The sequence below is a fragment of the Micrasema longulum genome, unplaced genomic scaffold, assembly GCF_059751315.1.
Source record: "Micrasema longulum isolate JH-2025_06_02 unplaced genomic scaffold, ASM5975131v1 h1tg000067l, whole genome shotgun sequence".
In the NCBI taxonomy this organism is placed as follows: Eukaryota; Metazoa; Arthropoda; class Insecta; order Trichoptera; family Brachycentridae; genus Micrasema; species Micrasema longulum.
Genome location: NW_028277274.1, coordinates 1,030 through 17,759, shown reverse-complemented (window position 1 = coordinate 17,759; position 16,730 = coordinate 1,030). Strand labels below are relative to the sequence as shown.

At 32.0% G+C, this 16,730-nt stretch overlaps 1 protein-coding gene across 1 annotated transcript; it reads right to left on the bottom strand.

Annotated features, from left to right (window-relative positions):
• Positions 1–3,893: 3,893 nt before the first annotated feature.
• LOC148285030 (lipase 1-like) lies at positions 3,894–12,990 on the bottom strand (the record flags this gene model as incomplete). Its single annotated transcript, XM_088230907.1, has 6 exons — positions 3,894–4,060; positions 6,679–6,760; positions 8,769–8,924; positions 10,044–10,284; positions 11,167–11,278; positions 12,792–12,990. Coding segments are annotated over 6 exons (957 nt in total), but the record flags the coding sequence as incomplete, so codon positions are not given.
• Positions 12,991–16,730: the final 3,740 nt, after the last annotated feature.

The following is a 16,730-nucleotide window of genomic DNA, read 5'->3' as shown; positions in this document are numbered from 1 at the left end:
AGGTAAGCTGATCAGTCTTACGCTTCAGGTACCAGTCCAGGGACTGTGAAATATTCTGAAGTGAAAAAACCACTTTAAATAAATATTTCCTATCAACCATGTCGGGAATCGAATCCGAGACCTCTTGCATGGCAGGCAAACCCGCTGACCATTACACCACGAGGCCTGAAGTTCATGTATATTATTAAAATGGAACGTTACTTTGCATTATACGTTGTTCTTTTAACGATGTCTTGCATTTGTTTAATATATATATATTTTTTTATTTTTTTTATTAAACTGAAAACATATTATATATTTTTTTTAATATTCCCAGAGAGTTTTAAAAAAAACTCTTTTAGGGACATACAGTTACCAATATTTATTTAAAGACGTTTTTACATTTTAAACTATAACATTATTTACAAAAGCAGAATAAAAATTATGAAATACTACAAATTAAAAAGGGTATGAAAAATATTTAAAAAAAACAAAATCAACATAATACTAGGCATGGAAATAAATTCAAAATGATGTATACATAATACAATCTGGGAAAGAAAAATTAAAAAATATAAAAAGTTTGAAAATTACATGTATGTACATATACAAACTGAACTAGTACAAAATATTTTATTTTTTTAATTAACAAAATATGCGCACACCCAATACAGGTTAAAAACAATATCAAAAACGTATTAAAATTACATATACAAGCTAAAAAAGTATAAAAAAACACAAATAACATTTCAATAGTATTAAAAATTACATATACAAGCAAAAACAGTAAAATATTAAAAGTTATATGTTCAAGATGCGCTCAAGATGTTCAAGATTCTCTGGATAAACTAACATTATTTATTCAAAGTACTTCTGGAAAAAATAATTCTTCAATTCGCACGTGCTGTTTCTATATTTTGAAATTGGTACTTTAAATTTTTGTGGCAATTTATTGAATTCCTTGAAACCTATGTATTGTAAAGATCTTCAAACTTCGTAGACTTCACAGGTCCAATATAAATATTATTTTTTGATCGAGTACTGTACTGGTGGATGTCTCTAATGAAAGCGGGCTTTATGTTACTGTGCATTGAGTCGAGAGTAGTATTAATGATAGTGTCAGTTATCTCGAAATAGGAAAGCATGCTAAAAGGCATGATTTTTGTTTCAAAATAAATGTCCCTTACATGAGTATCATACTGTAGGTGAAACACATTTCTGATCGCTTTATTCTGAATAACCTGCACCTCAGAAATTTTACTCTTAGTTGCAAAATCCCAAACACAGCATAGGTATGATAAATGTGAATGGACCATAGAAAAATAGATTTTTGATCAAAAATTATCCCATAAATAGATACAGCACATAAATAATATTACTAGTAAATCTCTAATTATCGTTTTTGATCAAAATTTATCCTTTATTAAGCACATAAATAATATTACTAGTAAATTTCTAAACATGTTAGGCTTCATGTTACGTGTGACTAAGGAATTCGAAAACATAGGCACTTTAAAGTTGATGTATACTTCATTAGTGAGAAACCAGTTAGAGTATAACTCTACAATATGGACTCCTTGCTACAACTGTCACCAAAATTATCTTGAAAGAGTCAAAAAAAATGTAACAGTATATAAATTTTAAACTTAGTCATGAATTTTTAAATTACGATTTTTTACTAAAAACATTAAATTTGTTAAAACTTAACGATAGAAGAAAAATTATAGACCTTTTAAATTTATTCAAAATTGTAAATTCAATATGGGATTGGCCTGAACATTATCTCTCATCAACTTCAGGGTGCTTGGAAGAATGACTAGACAGGTGCCACCGTTTTGTAGCAACAATTCACGGACAGTGTATACTTGTAATGCCGTATTAAACAGACTTCACGAACTCGGCAATAGTTATTCCCACGTATATGATATATTTAGTGTAGGGGTATTGTTCCTATAAAACAAAGCTTTTGAACTTTTTCAAAGATGGTGAATGGTAATTATATTTATTTATTCATGCATTTCATAATATATACAGTTTTTAGTTCATTTTGCCCAGCTGTATGAAACAGTACTTATAATTTTCTTGTTGTATTACTGTAGAATGTTTAATTATTTAAACTTTCTACTGAATATGCTGTATAATCTTTAGGTTATTTAAAAAAATATAAATCTTGTTTAATTTTTAGGTTTTTTTTTTTTTTTAATTCTTGAGTATAAGGAAATTATGTTTTTTTTTTTTTTAATATTAAGCCTAATATGTTAGTATTATAAATGTTTGTAAAAGGCAGATTTGCCGTTTATGTTAATAAAATAAAATAAATGACCATATTATTATCCATATGCAAAATATGAAATTATGAAAGCATTGTATAATATCGTTAATTTTGTTCTGTTATCAATGACTTCTCTTCTTCTCATTGCCCAATAATGGAACCCATTTTTAAAAAAATATGTATTTTTTTATTGATTAATGAATTGATTTATAATGCATTTTCCAAAGATTTTGTATTTTAATTTTATTTATTTGGAATACAATCAGATGTACAGGTTAAATGATTATAAATAGATACTATAAAAATGTATATAAAAAAAATAGTAGGGCTTGCCATCCAATAATATGTATTCAATTAATTATACTAAAATAAAGCGACGACGGTCTAAACTATATAAAGAATAAATATACTATATATTAAATTTAAAAAATAATAAAAGAAATATGGACAAAAAAAGAGGATAGTAGGAAGGAAAATAAGGAAATTGATTAGGAGTAGTGAAGGATGAATGAAGGAAAGTAGGAGTGGAAAAATTGGATTTGATTTGATGAGAACGAGCAAAAAAAAAGACAAGACAAAACGACAAAAAATATATTTTAGGTTATAACAGGCACACATATATTTATTAAACGATGCCTGACTTTGGGACCCTGCTTTACAAAATAATGCAACACGTTAAATTAGTGTATATTTTGGGAGCTTAAGTTAAACATGAAGACAAACACTAAATCCTAAGTTAGAATAGTATTTAATTGTATTTTTGTGAAAAGTAATCAATCGCGGTCACAATATTGTTATTTAGTAGCGTTTTAATGTCCTTTGCCCAAATAAAGTCCATGTGATAGAACTTGTTGTACTCTACCGGTATGTCGTAGACTTCTGGGGATGTTTTTCTAAGTTCAGTTATCAATTTTGCAGCCACCTGTAAAAGATATGTCAGTAGTCGATTTAAAATTAATATAGTGTAAAAATATTTTATAGTATTGAACCACCATTCGTATTATGTCCCGTTATTATGATTTCGTTAAAATCCCCAATAGCAAATCGGACGAAATGGCGAAACAAACCATGACACGGTACAATTATGTTAAACGAGTTTTCCATGTGCTCGATATACCTAGTTAAGGATATAGAAGGAAGTTATAAAAAATGCACCACATTTTTTGTGATTTACCTGTGTTTATCAATGAAGAAGTTTAGTATTTTAAAAAATTGCATTGTGCTATTTTGTTACTGCCAAAATTATTTTTAGTGGGTTTTTAAAAAATCATTCATTTAACAAATATATTACAGAGATAGAGAACATTTTTAAAAGGGAATATGTATGTCTAGTCATTTACAGAGCATATGACCTGTCATTAGCTGGTTTAACACTTTTTAAAACGTGTAACATCCGCTATTTAGCTTTGAACATTCATATTTCTTCAATTATTCCATCTGTTGATTTTTATCAAGTCTGGAAGCCTTAAATATTTATGTTGGTGAGATTCATCTGACTGATTTATTTCACCTACTAGGCAACACCTGAATATATTTTATACTTCTTGGACCGGTTGGTTTATTCAACAATATTTTGAGTTCTCAAATGTTTGTAGACCAGTGATTTAATTTTTAATTAAAAAAACCGAGAAATTGAAACGTTTTATAATAGTATATAAAAAGTCACCTCCGGTGTTGCCATTAGATCATTCTGCCCGTAGAAGATGGCCGCTGGTGCTGTACTCGCTGTCAAGTTATACGGTGGAGGTGTGGCCTGGCCGTACACCTTCAGATTTTCTCTAGTCCCGTAGTCGTAAGACGATAGAACATCTGCATGAAATACACCTTATTAAATCCTCCACCAAACAATTCGTTTGATGATATTATAATATATAAGAATATGAGGGTTTATGAAGCAAACTTAGAAATCTCCATTGAATGAGTTATTGAGATATTTGCAAAAAAATTTGAAAAAATAATTTTTAGATTTCTAATTTTGCTTCACCAACTCAATGGAGAATGCTAAGTTTGCGGTGTCAAGTAGTATAATGAAGTCTGTTTTTTGCAAAATTTAGAGATGGTTTAGAATTACGCTATTATTTAGGTAGGTATGTTTTTATGTAGTTTATTTTGGCATCAATAACTGATTTTCCGTTTTGTAGATTTCTAAGTTTACTTCTAATACTCTCATGTACTCGTATATATTATAATAAATACATAATATATTTTTTATTGACTGATTGCTAGTGACTGACACACAGACGTTTCGGCTAACCATATAAGATATTATTTTAGTCTGAAATCACTAGGCTGTAGAGTAAGTTTTTCTAAGGGTTTGAGATGGAAAACACCATATTTGTTAACATATTACAACAGAGATTGAGAACATTTTAAAGAAGGTAGTATATAAGTCTAGGCATCTACGGGGCATATGACCTGTCATTGGCTGGTTTAAGTGGCTACTTTACACACTGTGTAACATTCACCATTGTGCCCATATTTGAACATCTATGTATATGCCTTCAATTATTTCATCTGTTGATGTTTGCGAACTGAAGAGAGCTGAAACCTTTATTTATGCGGGTGAGATTTATCTAATTGAATTATTTCACCTACATACGGGACACCTGAATTTTTTTTTTTCATTTTCTATACTTCATGGACCAGGTGGATTTATCAACAATATTTTGAGTTTGTCAACATTTTTGTAGAGGAAGGATGAAAGCCGAGTGAACGCGGTTGAAATGCGATCTCTTAGACGAATGTGTGGGAAATCAATGTATGACAGGGTTACGAATGATGAAATCAGGCGAGAGTGTAAATCTGAGACAAGTATAATTGATAAGATTAAGAAAGGGTCTATGAGATGGTTTGGTCACGTAGAACGAATGGACGACGAGAGAATGGTAAAACAAGTATATATGGCAAAAATGAACGGCAACGTTAGACGAGGACGACCAAGGAAGACGTGGCATGATCAGATAAACCAAAATCTTAAGTCTGGTCATGTCAAAAGCAGACAGAACCGAAGGGCATGTATGACAAGATGTATGAATGTGGAAGAGGCTAGGATTGTATGCCAGGATAGACCTGTGCGGCGGTCCATTCTCTCTGCCTACCCCTACGGGGAAATGGCGTGATGGTAGTAGTAGTAGTAGTTGTTGTAGACAATGACTGGATTCAACTCCCTGGGGAGCTGTTAATATCAACATATTACAACAAAGATGAAGAACATTTTAGATAAGGTAATATAGAAGTCTAGGTCTAGTCTAGTCCATAGTTGTGTTTTTTTTTTTACTTTGCGTTTGTTTTTTTTTTTTTAATTGCGAGTTAAACTTAATCTAATAATGATAAAAGTTTGTTTTGTTACAATAAAATTAAAGCTGCTAAAATTATCTTCTGGCGTACCGGAATTAATGTACAAGTATATATTATTATAAAGTAAGGAATTTTCCAATATTTTTTGCCAAATGAAAAAAATAAAGCTTTACTCGTATAATATGTGAGAAAACTGTTAATTATTTAAATTTCATAATAATTGCCAATTTTATCTACGACTATGCGCCACGGAGAGCATATACTCATAATTCCGTGCAAAAAGAAAGATGGCTGTTTTGACGCGATGTAATCATCGACTAATTTTTGTATCTCTTCAATCGTTCCAAAGTGAGTACCTGTCAAAGCGTTTTGCATCGATCTGAACGAGTGGTTGTCGGAAGGCGCAAGGTCTGGGCATCCAGGCCATAGGCCGGATGCTTCAGAACTTCCCAACCATATTCTGAACTCCTATCCATTTAACTATGTTTTGACGCTATACAAAAAACATCGCTGATACACTTAGTTATTAATTTTTTCTCCCAACCATCGACTGTCGTCAGTATTTTGTTATACTTTTCCGTGTTTTTTCGAGGTGCTGCAACTTCGCAAATTAATCTTTTTAGAACGAGAAGCTAATGTATCAAAAAATGAATGCTTAATCGGCTCTTAAACTACACTTTTAATTTTTTTTTAAATAAAGTTGTATGTTATTTATTTATTTTACATAAACGGCATAAATTGCCTTTAACATATATTGAACATAAATATGGAAAAAAATACATGTATAAAAACATAACAAAAAATTATAAAATTGCATAACTATAACAATAGTAACAAGTAGGTAAATACACATAAGCAACCAAAAATATTAACGTAATAATTACATAAATATGAAAAAACAAAAAAAGGAAAAACATTTTAAAATATAAAGAAAAGTTTAAGAATAATATTGCCAGAGAAAAGGAGAAATCAGACTCGTTTTATAACTATCAAGTCCAGAACCAAATATATCAGCCTTGTCCTCATACTGATTGCCATATCTCTGGAGCCTAGGGATAGGCGAGTGCATGTGATAGTTGGTCCTAGAACTTGCAGAACAAAAAGGAGATCTGTGGCGGGTATTATCTTACCTGTTACTGATAACTGGGCATAATGTTCTACTAACTTGAGTGATGGCGGTTGTATCTTGGCAATACATGTCTGCATCTTATCCTAATGCAGAAAATAATAAATATTATATTGGAGGATCAGGTCAGCGCGTTTGCCTACCATACGAGAGGTCTCTGGTTCGATTCCCGACATGGTTGATATGAAATATTTATTCAAATAGATCAAGTCGAAGAAGGAATCGTGTGTTAGAAATACCACATTGTAAAACGAGGCTCGCACAGAGACATGCGTATTTTATAGGCCCAAATTTTTAAAATTATTTTTTACTCATGATTTCATTGATTCCAAACCTTAAAAATTTTCATTCTTTTAAAAAATACGCACTATCCTGGATTCAAACTAAAGATATAGACTCGTTTTTTCTATGATATATTTTGTTGCCCTTTAAGGAAAAGGGAATATTTTTGTGTTTTTTAGATATTTTTTATTTCCTTTTTTAATTACTATAAAAAAAACATAATCTTTTACAGAATATTATATTTACTCTTTCTTATGTTACACAAAAATGTTATAAATGTATTTTTTTACCCTGTTTTACCTCTTATGTATTTTGTAAAAAAAGAAAAAAAAAGGTGTTTTCACACCAGAATATTTCATAGTCCCTGGACTGGTACCTGAAGCGTAAGACTGATCATCTTACTTTCGTGTAGCAAAAATGATCAAGATACGCTGCGATTGGTGTATCAATGCAGTGCCCTATGCACCATTAGGTGCGGAAAGGGAATGATGATGATTATGATGGAGGATAAAACACGGGAGTCCACTTTTTGCCGTTTTGAAGATGAAAATGCAGAAATTATCGCAATGAGCTATTTTATACGTGAATAATATCCGTATGCAGATACAAAACTTAAGGTGAGGAAAGTACAGTCTACTGTCTCCACCTTCGGGTTATTCTCCGCATTTGAGATTAGAATGTACTTTCCTCACCGTAAGTTTTGTCTCTGCATACGGGTAGAAAACACCGAGTCCACTCTCTCGTCATAAAAATGTTTTTTTTAAGGTGGAATTAAATATTGTAGTTCTCTTTGTTTTAATGCAAAAAAACATCAGTAGTCCCAGATATGCTATTTTAATATTTACTATTATTATCAAAATAATCATGGTTTTACATTGAACGTTCTTTACAATATGCATTGGAATTATCTAATTTGCTTCAAAAGTTATGTTGTTTTGGAAATCGCAAAATTACAAAATCTTGTTTCCGTAACATTTCGTTAAATGTGATACCCGTGTTTTATCCCTTAATGTACAGATATATTATAATAATAACAATAATAATCATGGTTCATTAACAAAAATAACTAAATCTTGATCTACTACATACACACTTAGGTAATAGATTTCTCTGGATCATGTCTAGTCTGCCTAAATAGCTAACTAACCTGTTTTAAGGCAGACACTTTTATGCAAAATAAACAAAAACATCTCTACCTGCTAGGTAATTTATTATACAGTTATACAATATTAATGCATAAATATATTAATTCAATTTAATTTATCTACAAATTGTCGAGTCACTCACACTATTAGAACACAAGTCCTTCCTCAAAAGAACAAAAGTTCCGTGTCAAGTTGGGACGAATGGAGCACCAGCACAACAAAACATATTTAAAAACAAATACAATAGTCACAACATCATACACTCGGCATGTCAATATAGAAAGAAGAAACGACGATAAAAGTTTGATTTCCATGGAATAATTATTTAAATCATTAAAAAATCGTCAAGGAATTTTCAACTTGAATCCCTCCCATCATTGATATCATTGATCGTCAGCGAAATGAAAATTTCAGTGGGCAGGACCCCCTGGCAAGACAAAACAATGATAGGTAGGCACCCAGAATAATAAAGTGGAGACCACCAGCAAACAAAAGAGGCGTTAGAAGGCCACAAAAAAGAAGGGCCGACGACATTGCCTCTGTAGCCGGTAGAATATGGATGATAAAAGCGGGTAGAAAGGAGTGGAAACGTTTGGAAGAGGCCTTTATCCAGCAGTAGAGAGAACGGCCAAAGAAAAATAATTAAGCGATTTAGTACACAACTTACCCAATCCATCTGATCATAGTCTTCTCCCAAGAATTTCACAAAACTCTTTATACACGTATTGGGCTTTTGATTATAAGGAGTACACAACGATCTGAATGAGTATTTAAACAGTTTACTATCCACCAATTGATCCTTTTTCAATGTTCGCAAAATTCTCTGAAAATTTCAATATAATGTTGAGTAACCTCTGGAGACCTGAGACAAACCTGGCCACCAAGAAAACTTAGTTTTTCTTTATAAATGATGAGGGTGGTAAAAGTAAACCAAATCCGATAAAAAAAAATGTAAATGTTTATTTACAAAATTATTTAATAATTGTTATGTTTATTAATTAATTAAATAAATAACTTTACAAAGATTTAAAATATGTGTTATGCAGGCCAGTTAAATAACGATTTATATTTCATAGGTTAATCTACTTAAATACTTCTTCACAATGTAATTTATTTTTTAAAAACTTCGTTATTAAACGCGAAAAAATTCCATAACTGGATACTATTTTGAGTAATTCACACTCGAAGATTTTTGACAGAAACAATAACCATTCAAATCTGCCGAAATAATCTTATGTGCTGCTTTTGCTGTAGTAGAATACACCGGAGAGCTGTTTAAAAGTATTGCCAGTGTAAAAAAAGACATTTACTGTAGGTAAACAAAAAAAAAAATGGAAACCAGAAGTTCACATATGTGTACCCAGGGACGCTAGAGGATAAGGTAGTAATAAGTTAATTAGTTTTGTATTATCTAACGCTGTATTTTGTTAAAAAGTAAATGGAAATCAACGAAACTCGTTGTAATATTTTCCATTATTATTTTAATGCATTGAGTATAATATAATAATAAATATTTATTAAATTTCTCAACTTGTATTATAAATGAATATTTTTGCAATACGAAAACAAACACGTAGAATTGCTTTTACCGCCAATTCCCGAAAAAAATAAATATAATATATGATAGTGGCAGAAGTTTGCATATTATCACTTCATAAAATTCTTATTATAAAAAAATATTGCATTTAGAAACACGGGGCTTCAGAAATTTCCACTAAATGGGATCAAGAAAACAATAATCGCCCCTGAATATCAATGAAAGAAAGTAGGAGTAGTAGTATCTAATTTATGTTTTATTTTTTTATTATTGCGCGATTAAAAAAAAAAACATTCGGTTTAAAATCGCAAAATCGTATGATTTCCTAATTTTGCGTTCGTTTTACCAGACTTCAGCCTTAATACCATCGAAATGTCTGCCAGTTATAAAGAGTTAAACCATTACCCCAAATCCACTTTTAATAAATCCGTTTGACAAATTCTTAATGGCTGGGCCGAATGCGGGCACAGGCGCTAAGGCCGTGAAGGATGCAATGCGGCGTGTCATGTCAGGTCGGGCACTGCACATGATGAAGTAGGAGGTAGTCCCGATGCTAAAGCCGATATAGTGCACGCGAGCGCTGCCCGTGATGTTCAGCACGGTCTCGATTGTCGCTGACGTGTCCAATCTTCCATACTCGTCCAAACTGGAAAACGAGGATTTTTAAAATGCCAAAATTTCTAAGCCAGCAAAATCGACTAATACTGCATCGTAGGCATTAAAAAATATGACCACAGTTCACTATATTTTCACGTCATAAACAAACAAACAATCATATAACCTCACATATTTGATATGACAACGTGCTCAATCGGAAGCATGTGTATTCCACCAGTCCGGTTATAAAAGAGAGAGACAGCGCTCTACAAAACATTTAAGGACGCGTGTCAGATAAAACAATTTTGGGTTTTAAATATAAAATTTACGTTGTATAAAAAGAATTGTTTGCCTCAAATCCGTAAATACAAAATAAATACTAGTGTTTCTACGTCACAAAACGGAAGTGAAAAGATATATTTATAATTCTTTTTTGAGTAGCACTGATTAAAAACACCATATTTTTTTTTTGCAATATATGTATTATCTTAAAAATATTAATAATTAAAAATAAAATATTCAAATTATTGTAAGACGTCACTCCCCATTATGTACACAAGAATTGTTTTTTCTTTTACGTAATGGGAAACGTAAATGTAAATATATGTATTGAATTTATATAATATTGTATTTATTAATAATGTTTTATACTTATATTTTGTTTATCTGAATAAATCATTATGTATCTAAATTTTTTTTTTTAATGTGTATTCCCTTTACAAAACGACGTATGTGTTCTACGATGTCAGCGATAGCCGACTGTTGCCTGCTAGTATATAAGATTATCCCACTGAGATAGAACATACATATATCATTCCTACCTATTGCTGTCGCATACTTTATAGATTTAAAGGCATTAACTAGTAAACTTTCCTGTTTGTATTTACAACTTTCAAACATAGTTTTTAAAAATATATAATGATGTACGTGCCTAAAGTTCCAGAAGGCTGACGACTTTTTGCTCAGAGTTTTGTGGGATGTGTACAAATTTCCCCGATAATTACCAATCCATACATCGAAGCCCTTATTTGCTAAAAGGTATCCTGAAAAACGGACATTTTCTGTATTATTATTGTGCTATATTTACTAATTAATAAAAACTATTTAACAGAAGCGACGTTGACGGTGGAACTCTCGTATGAAATTTTCACCGTCTTTCCCTTTAATTTCAAACGAAATGACGTTGTTTATCAAAATGTTATACTAATAGTATTTTACTACTTGGCAAATTCCGAATTTAGTTATAAGTTTATTTGGTTTAAAAATAAAAATAAAACTGGAAAACAATATTTAGTAGGAATATAGGTATTACATTTTTAAACTAATTTAAAGTTAAGTATTAAACGCAATCTCAGTACGTTATTACTGATTTTTACTATTCGTTCTGAAATAAATATTATGATAATTTTTAATGTAAACAATTCTTATAATGGTTAATTTGTGATTTTTACACATTCGTTTTTTTTATGTCTCATAGTTCAAGTTTAAATACATTATCATTGTTTTTTTATTGATTTTGCAAGGTTTATTCGGTATTTTCATAAATAATAATATTATTTTTTTGCTGCATAAATTTAAAGGATAAACGCGTCGTTACTTTTCTATATATGAAAAGTTTTATTTATTTACTTTTCAAATACATATTCGTTTTAAATATATATACGGGCGGGTATACTGCTTTAAGGCAATTTCTTCCTTCCTACCCGCACAGGTAGGCTGTACAAGGAAATTATAATGTGCAGTCTTGCCACCCCGTTTCTTGATTCAGTGTCCCGATTAAAATGGCAAGTCAACAGATATATTATATTAGACTAATCATAAGCCCTCTGAATACCTAGACTTCCATATTTCCTCATTTAAAGTATTCTCCAACTCCCTAGTGAGTGAAATCCAGTATTTTGTTGAAAAACATTTTGAATGACTCAAAATATTGAAATTAAGCCAACTGGTGCAAGAAGAGGTATAAAAATTAAAAAATAATTGTTTTCAGGAGTTACTAAGTATGTGAAATAATTCAACCAGACGAACCTCTTCACAACAGTAAAGGTTTCAGCTCTTTATCTTCAATATAATCAACTGATGGAAAAACTGAAGAAATATGTATGTTGTAAACAAAGGCAAAATGGTTAATGTTGCACAGTGTGTAAAGTGGCCACATAAATTAGCCGATGGCAGGCCATAAGCCATGTGAATGTCTAGACTTCCACAGTTCCTTCTCTTAAATGTTCTCTATATCTGTTGTAATTTGTTAAGATAGGTAGATCTTCAATTGTAAAATTGATTTTTCTGCACAAATATGTTTGTATTATGGTGTTTTTTTAAATTATTTAAAACATGTTTCCGACGAAGTTTTTAAAAATTTTTAAAAACTCCGTTCACTTCGCTCCGTTGTAATCAGGGCCCACGTAAAAAAAATTGAGTTAATATCGACGAAAATAGTTACATATTATATATTATCTTACCTACCCATTCTTATCGAAAGCTATGTGTTTTTTACAATCTTAAGGAAACCGTTTTTAATAATAGCGTGTAGTGTAATTACTGATCTTCACGTACCGAGACTCCTGTTCTTCCCCATCCTTATAAAGTCCTCGGAGATGCCGGTCATGCCGTGCATGATGAGCACGGGGGCAGCGCGACGCGCAGCCACGCCCGGCCGGCGCAAGCGGTGCACGCCGAGCACGTAGCCGTCTGCCGTGTGCGCCGCGTGCTCCTCCACAGAGTACTCGGGACCCTCGAGCACTACCAGTTCTTGCTGTAAATAAATGCTAGCTTCCTAATCCATCGACTCTCCTACTGCGTACATTAACTACATCGGTTTTTAGCTATGTTGTCATTGCAATATCTTCTTATGTATTTGTCACACTACGAATTCTGCACAACTATTAACTACATAATAATAGAGGGACCCAAAAGCAATAAAAAAATCTTAGACGCTCTGTTTCAGTCAGTTTGTGTCCGGATACGGCGTAGGAAACGAGTCATTTTTTGCTAGTAACGGATTGTGTTTATTGTATTTATTTTATTCGCATTTTTACGATTATTTATAAACGAAGCCAAAAATTTGTGAAGAACATTTGCGCCCTTGGGGATTTTTAAAATGCACAAAAATTGCGATTGCTTTTGGGTCCCCCTCAAACTTATTAGTTATCGTTTCGAATATTTCGTGGGTGTGTGAAATTTTTACCTTCTTCGCTTGGTGGCTGGCTTTTTCACTTCAAGTTAATATCGAATTGTAAATCGACATAACAGCCAATATTAACATTGTATGTAAAGTGAAAATACTTACGAATGAAAGAAGCGATTCTGCCGGTTTTTTGTAGAACATTTGCACCGGTTTCGCGAGGAACACAATTAGGATTATAAATGTCACTGAAGGCCACATCTTTTCTAAAAGCACCCTAAAAAATAATTTTTGAATTGGCATTTTTTGAGTTCTTTAAATTATATTTTTATTTTTTAGGTTGTTGAAAAACAACATACATACATTTTAATTTACACCCGATCATCGATCAATTACATAAATCAAATGATGTACTAATCTATAAGAATAATATTTATTTCTGATTTTTAGCGAGCATTTAATATGAAATGTGACGTCTGAAGCGTATTTACAAAATGAAAACAAACAAACAATCATGCCGTTTTTCCGTAGGGGTAGGCAGAACGGATAGAACACCATATCACTCTGTATTTGCATACATACCTTACCTTATCTCCATCCACACATCTCAATTCAATCAAATTTAATTTAATTTATTTATTTAAAATAATACATACATCACAATCTAAAATTTAATCCGTACATATTATAAAAGACAAACAATACATAAAGAGACTCTTGTGAAAATAGTAGCAGAATCCTGGTTCTCTTCGGATACATGGAACAGATCAACATCCGGAGCGATGTTGTTCAGCATAGCGGCACCCCTCCCAACAGGCAGGTTAGTCTGTATATTGGAATAGGAAACAATCTATGCTGACGCTGTCTTAGGTAATTATCAGGAACATACAAACCAATGCTCATCATAATCTCAGAATTATCGATCATACAGCGCAACAATCGATTAAAATGTGTAGTCAAATACACATTCCTTCTAGTCTCTAAACTGTTGTGGCCAAGAATACCCTGGAAAAACTCGGTCGGGTAGAGCCAAGGATAATACCCGCACTCTCATGTAGAGATATCTAAGATTTTTTTTAAATATTTTCTCTATCATAAGATCTCGAGTCTACTTCGCACCAAGGAGTTGTAAAGAGTTCTGAGTACGTAGGTATTTTTAAAAACCCTGGCTGTACGCAGAACAAATCCTAACATCTTCATCTCATGCACGTATGCCAATTATTCCGACATTCAGTGTGTCCATCTTCAAGTATTTGTTGGATTTGGTCAAGCTATGTTTCCAAGTTTTCGTCGTTTTCCGCATCCATCACCGTTCTCATCATAAAACTTTCAAGTTTTTCTTTCGCTGCCCATTCTCTCTACATGTCTAATCCAACGCAGAACTCCTTTCTTGATTTTTTCGATAGTGCATATCTCAGCCTTACATAATGTCGGATGTCGACATTTGTGAACCTATCTTACATATTTTTACTACACATTCGCTTAAGATATGACATTTGACAGCATTCATTCTAATTTCATTCTTGTTTTTCCTATTCCATACTTTGCTTCCATGCATAAGGTACATTTTTGGTCTTCGGAAATATGACCACATTTCTGATATCGTAGGCAACTGAAATGGCTCAAAATTAGACAGCGGAGAGACTATCACTCCCTCTCACTTCTGTTCAATGTACTTAATAGTCCTAATGCTCCTATATACCTGCGTGAAAAATTTCAACGCTTATCAGTTCAGGGTTTACCTCTTCGTTCTAATTCTCAAGGCACTCTCTTAATACCCATCCACAATTCCTCTTTCTTCTCTAACTCATATAGTGTCCATGCGGCTCGACTGTGGAATCATCTCCCATCCACTATCAAAGATGTTACTACATCATCTCTGTTTAAATCACGTCTGAAGAAACATCTCCTTTCTCTTCCTTAATCTCTCCTTTCCTTTTTCCTTTTTCCACTTTTTTCCTATATCCTATTGAGTGATAGTTTTGATTGAAGGTAATTTATAAACAAATACGTTTATTTCTATTTTTATATATCTTTAGCTTTTTAATCTTTTTTTTCAATTGAATATGTTCTGTAACTTGAATTATAAAAATAAAACTTTTATTTTATCGGTTGGTTGGGAGAAATTGCCATTTGGCAATAAGCCCGCCAATGTACAAATAACATTATGTACAAAAAGTTATATAAATAAATAAATAAGGATCGGCACCAAGACTGAACTGCTAATTTCGCCTACTGCGACAAACGTTTATTTGAACGATTTTTGAACCGATATCGATAAAATATATAGGTACATATTTCAGCGGTGTAAACCAAGTGAGAAATTTAAAAATGAATAATAATTAAGTACTTTGATCTTCCTCATGTTACTCACATATCGTACGAATTATTTCCATAAAGATCTTAGCATATTTCTCTTTAATGTTGCTTCTTACCTGGTCGCAGGATTTGTGAAACAACAACTGCAATTAATACGAAGAGTTTACACTCGACTTGTGCTAAATAAGACTGAACACAAAATATTTTGATTCTTGAAGAGATATGAAATTAGTTAGTTAAAGAATTTTCCTGCTTTGAGCGGTATAAAGAAAACTTTAAAAAAATGGCACCGTGACCCTTTGTTACCCACGTTATTTTGCTATTATTTATTTTATTGTTTTTATCAACATCAACAATATATTGAGTAAGTAGGAATAAATATAATATAGTATATATTTTTTTTTTACTAAGTGTGGGATTTGACCCCTGAGCATTTTTTTTTAATGTTGACATTTAATTTATATATTCTTTACCTTACGTATGCCTTGAATATATTTTTTGTAATGTGCGTAAACGTATTAATAAATAAATTTAAATATTTAATTTATAAAGTTAAGATTATTTTGAATTATTTCACCCTCTAAGTAATGCCTGAAAATCTGAAAAAATTCAATTCAGAATTCACAAAAATTCGCATCGTAAATCTTTTCAGTCTCTCTTTCATTGTTCATTAACTACAGCTTCAAACCAAAAATACTGTCGATTATGCTAGTCTCAGGTATGCAAACTGCCCGGATTTCAGTTATATAGACAGTTTTACCACACAGTTGCCTGAGATATCTCATTTCGGCAGCTTTCAGCCTATGCTATTTCTTGTTTATCCAATTCTACCCTTCATTTCCGTTTATTAGAGTCGTCACCAGTTAATACGAGGGTCATCCACAAAATAAGGTTACAAAGGCTCCTGAGGCCGCGGGAAATTTTTTGTTCCAAAGTTGGCGCACCTGACGTCTAGGGGGGATCCTAACGGTAAGTTTATTAGAGTCGCGCGTGTTTGTCGGCCATTTTGTTTAGTCGCAGTACATTTTCCGATGGAGAGCACCTCGCGCGCT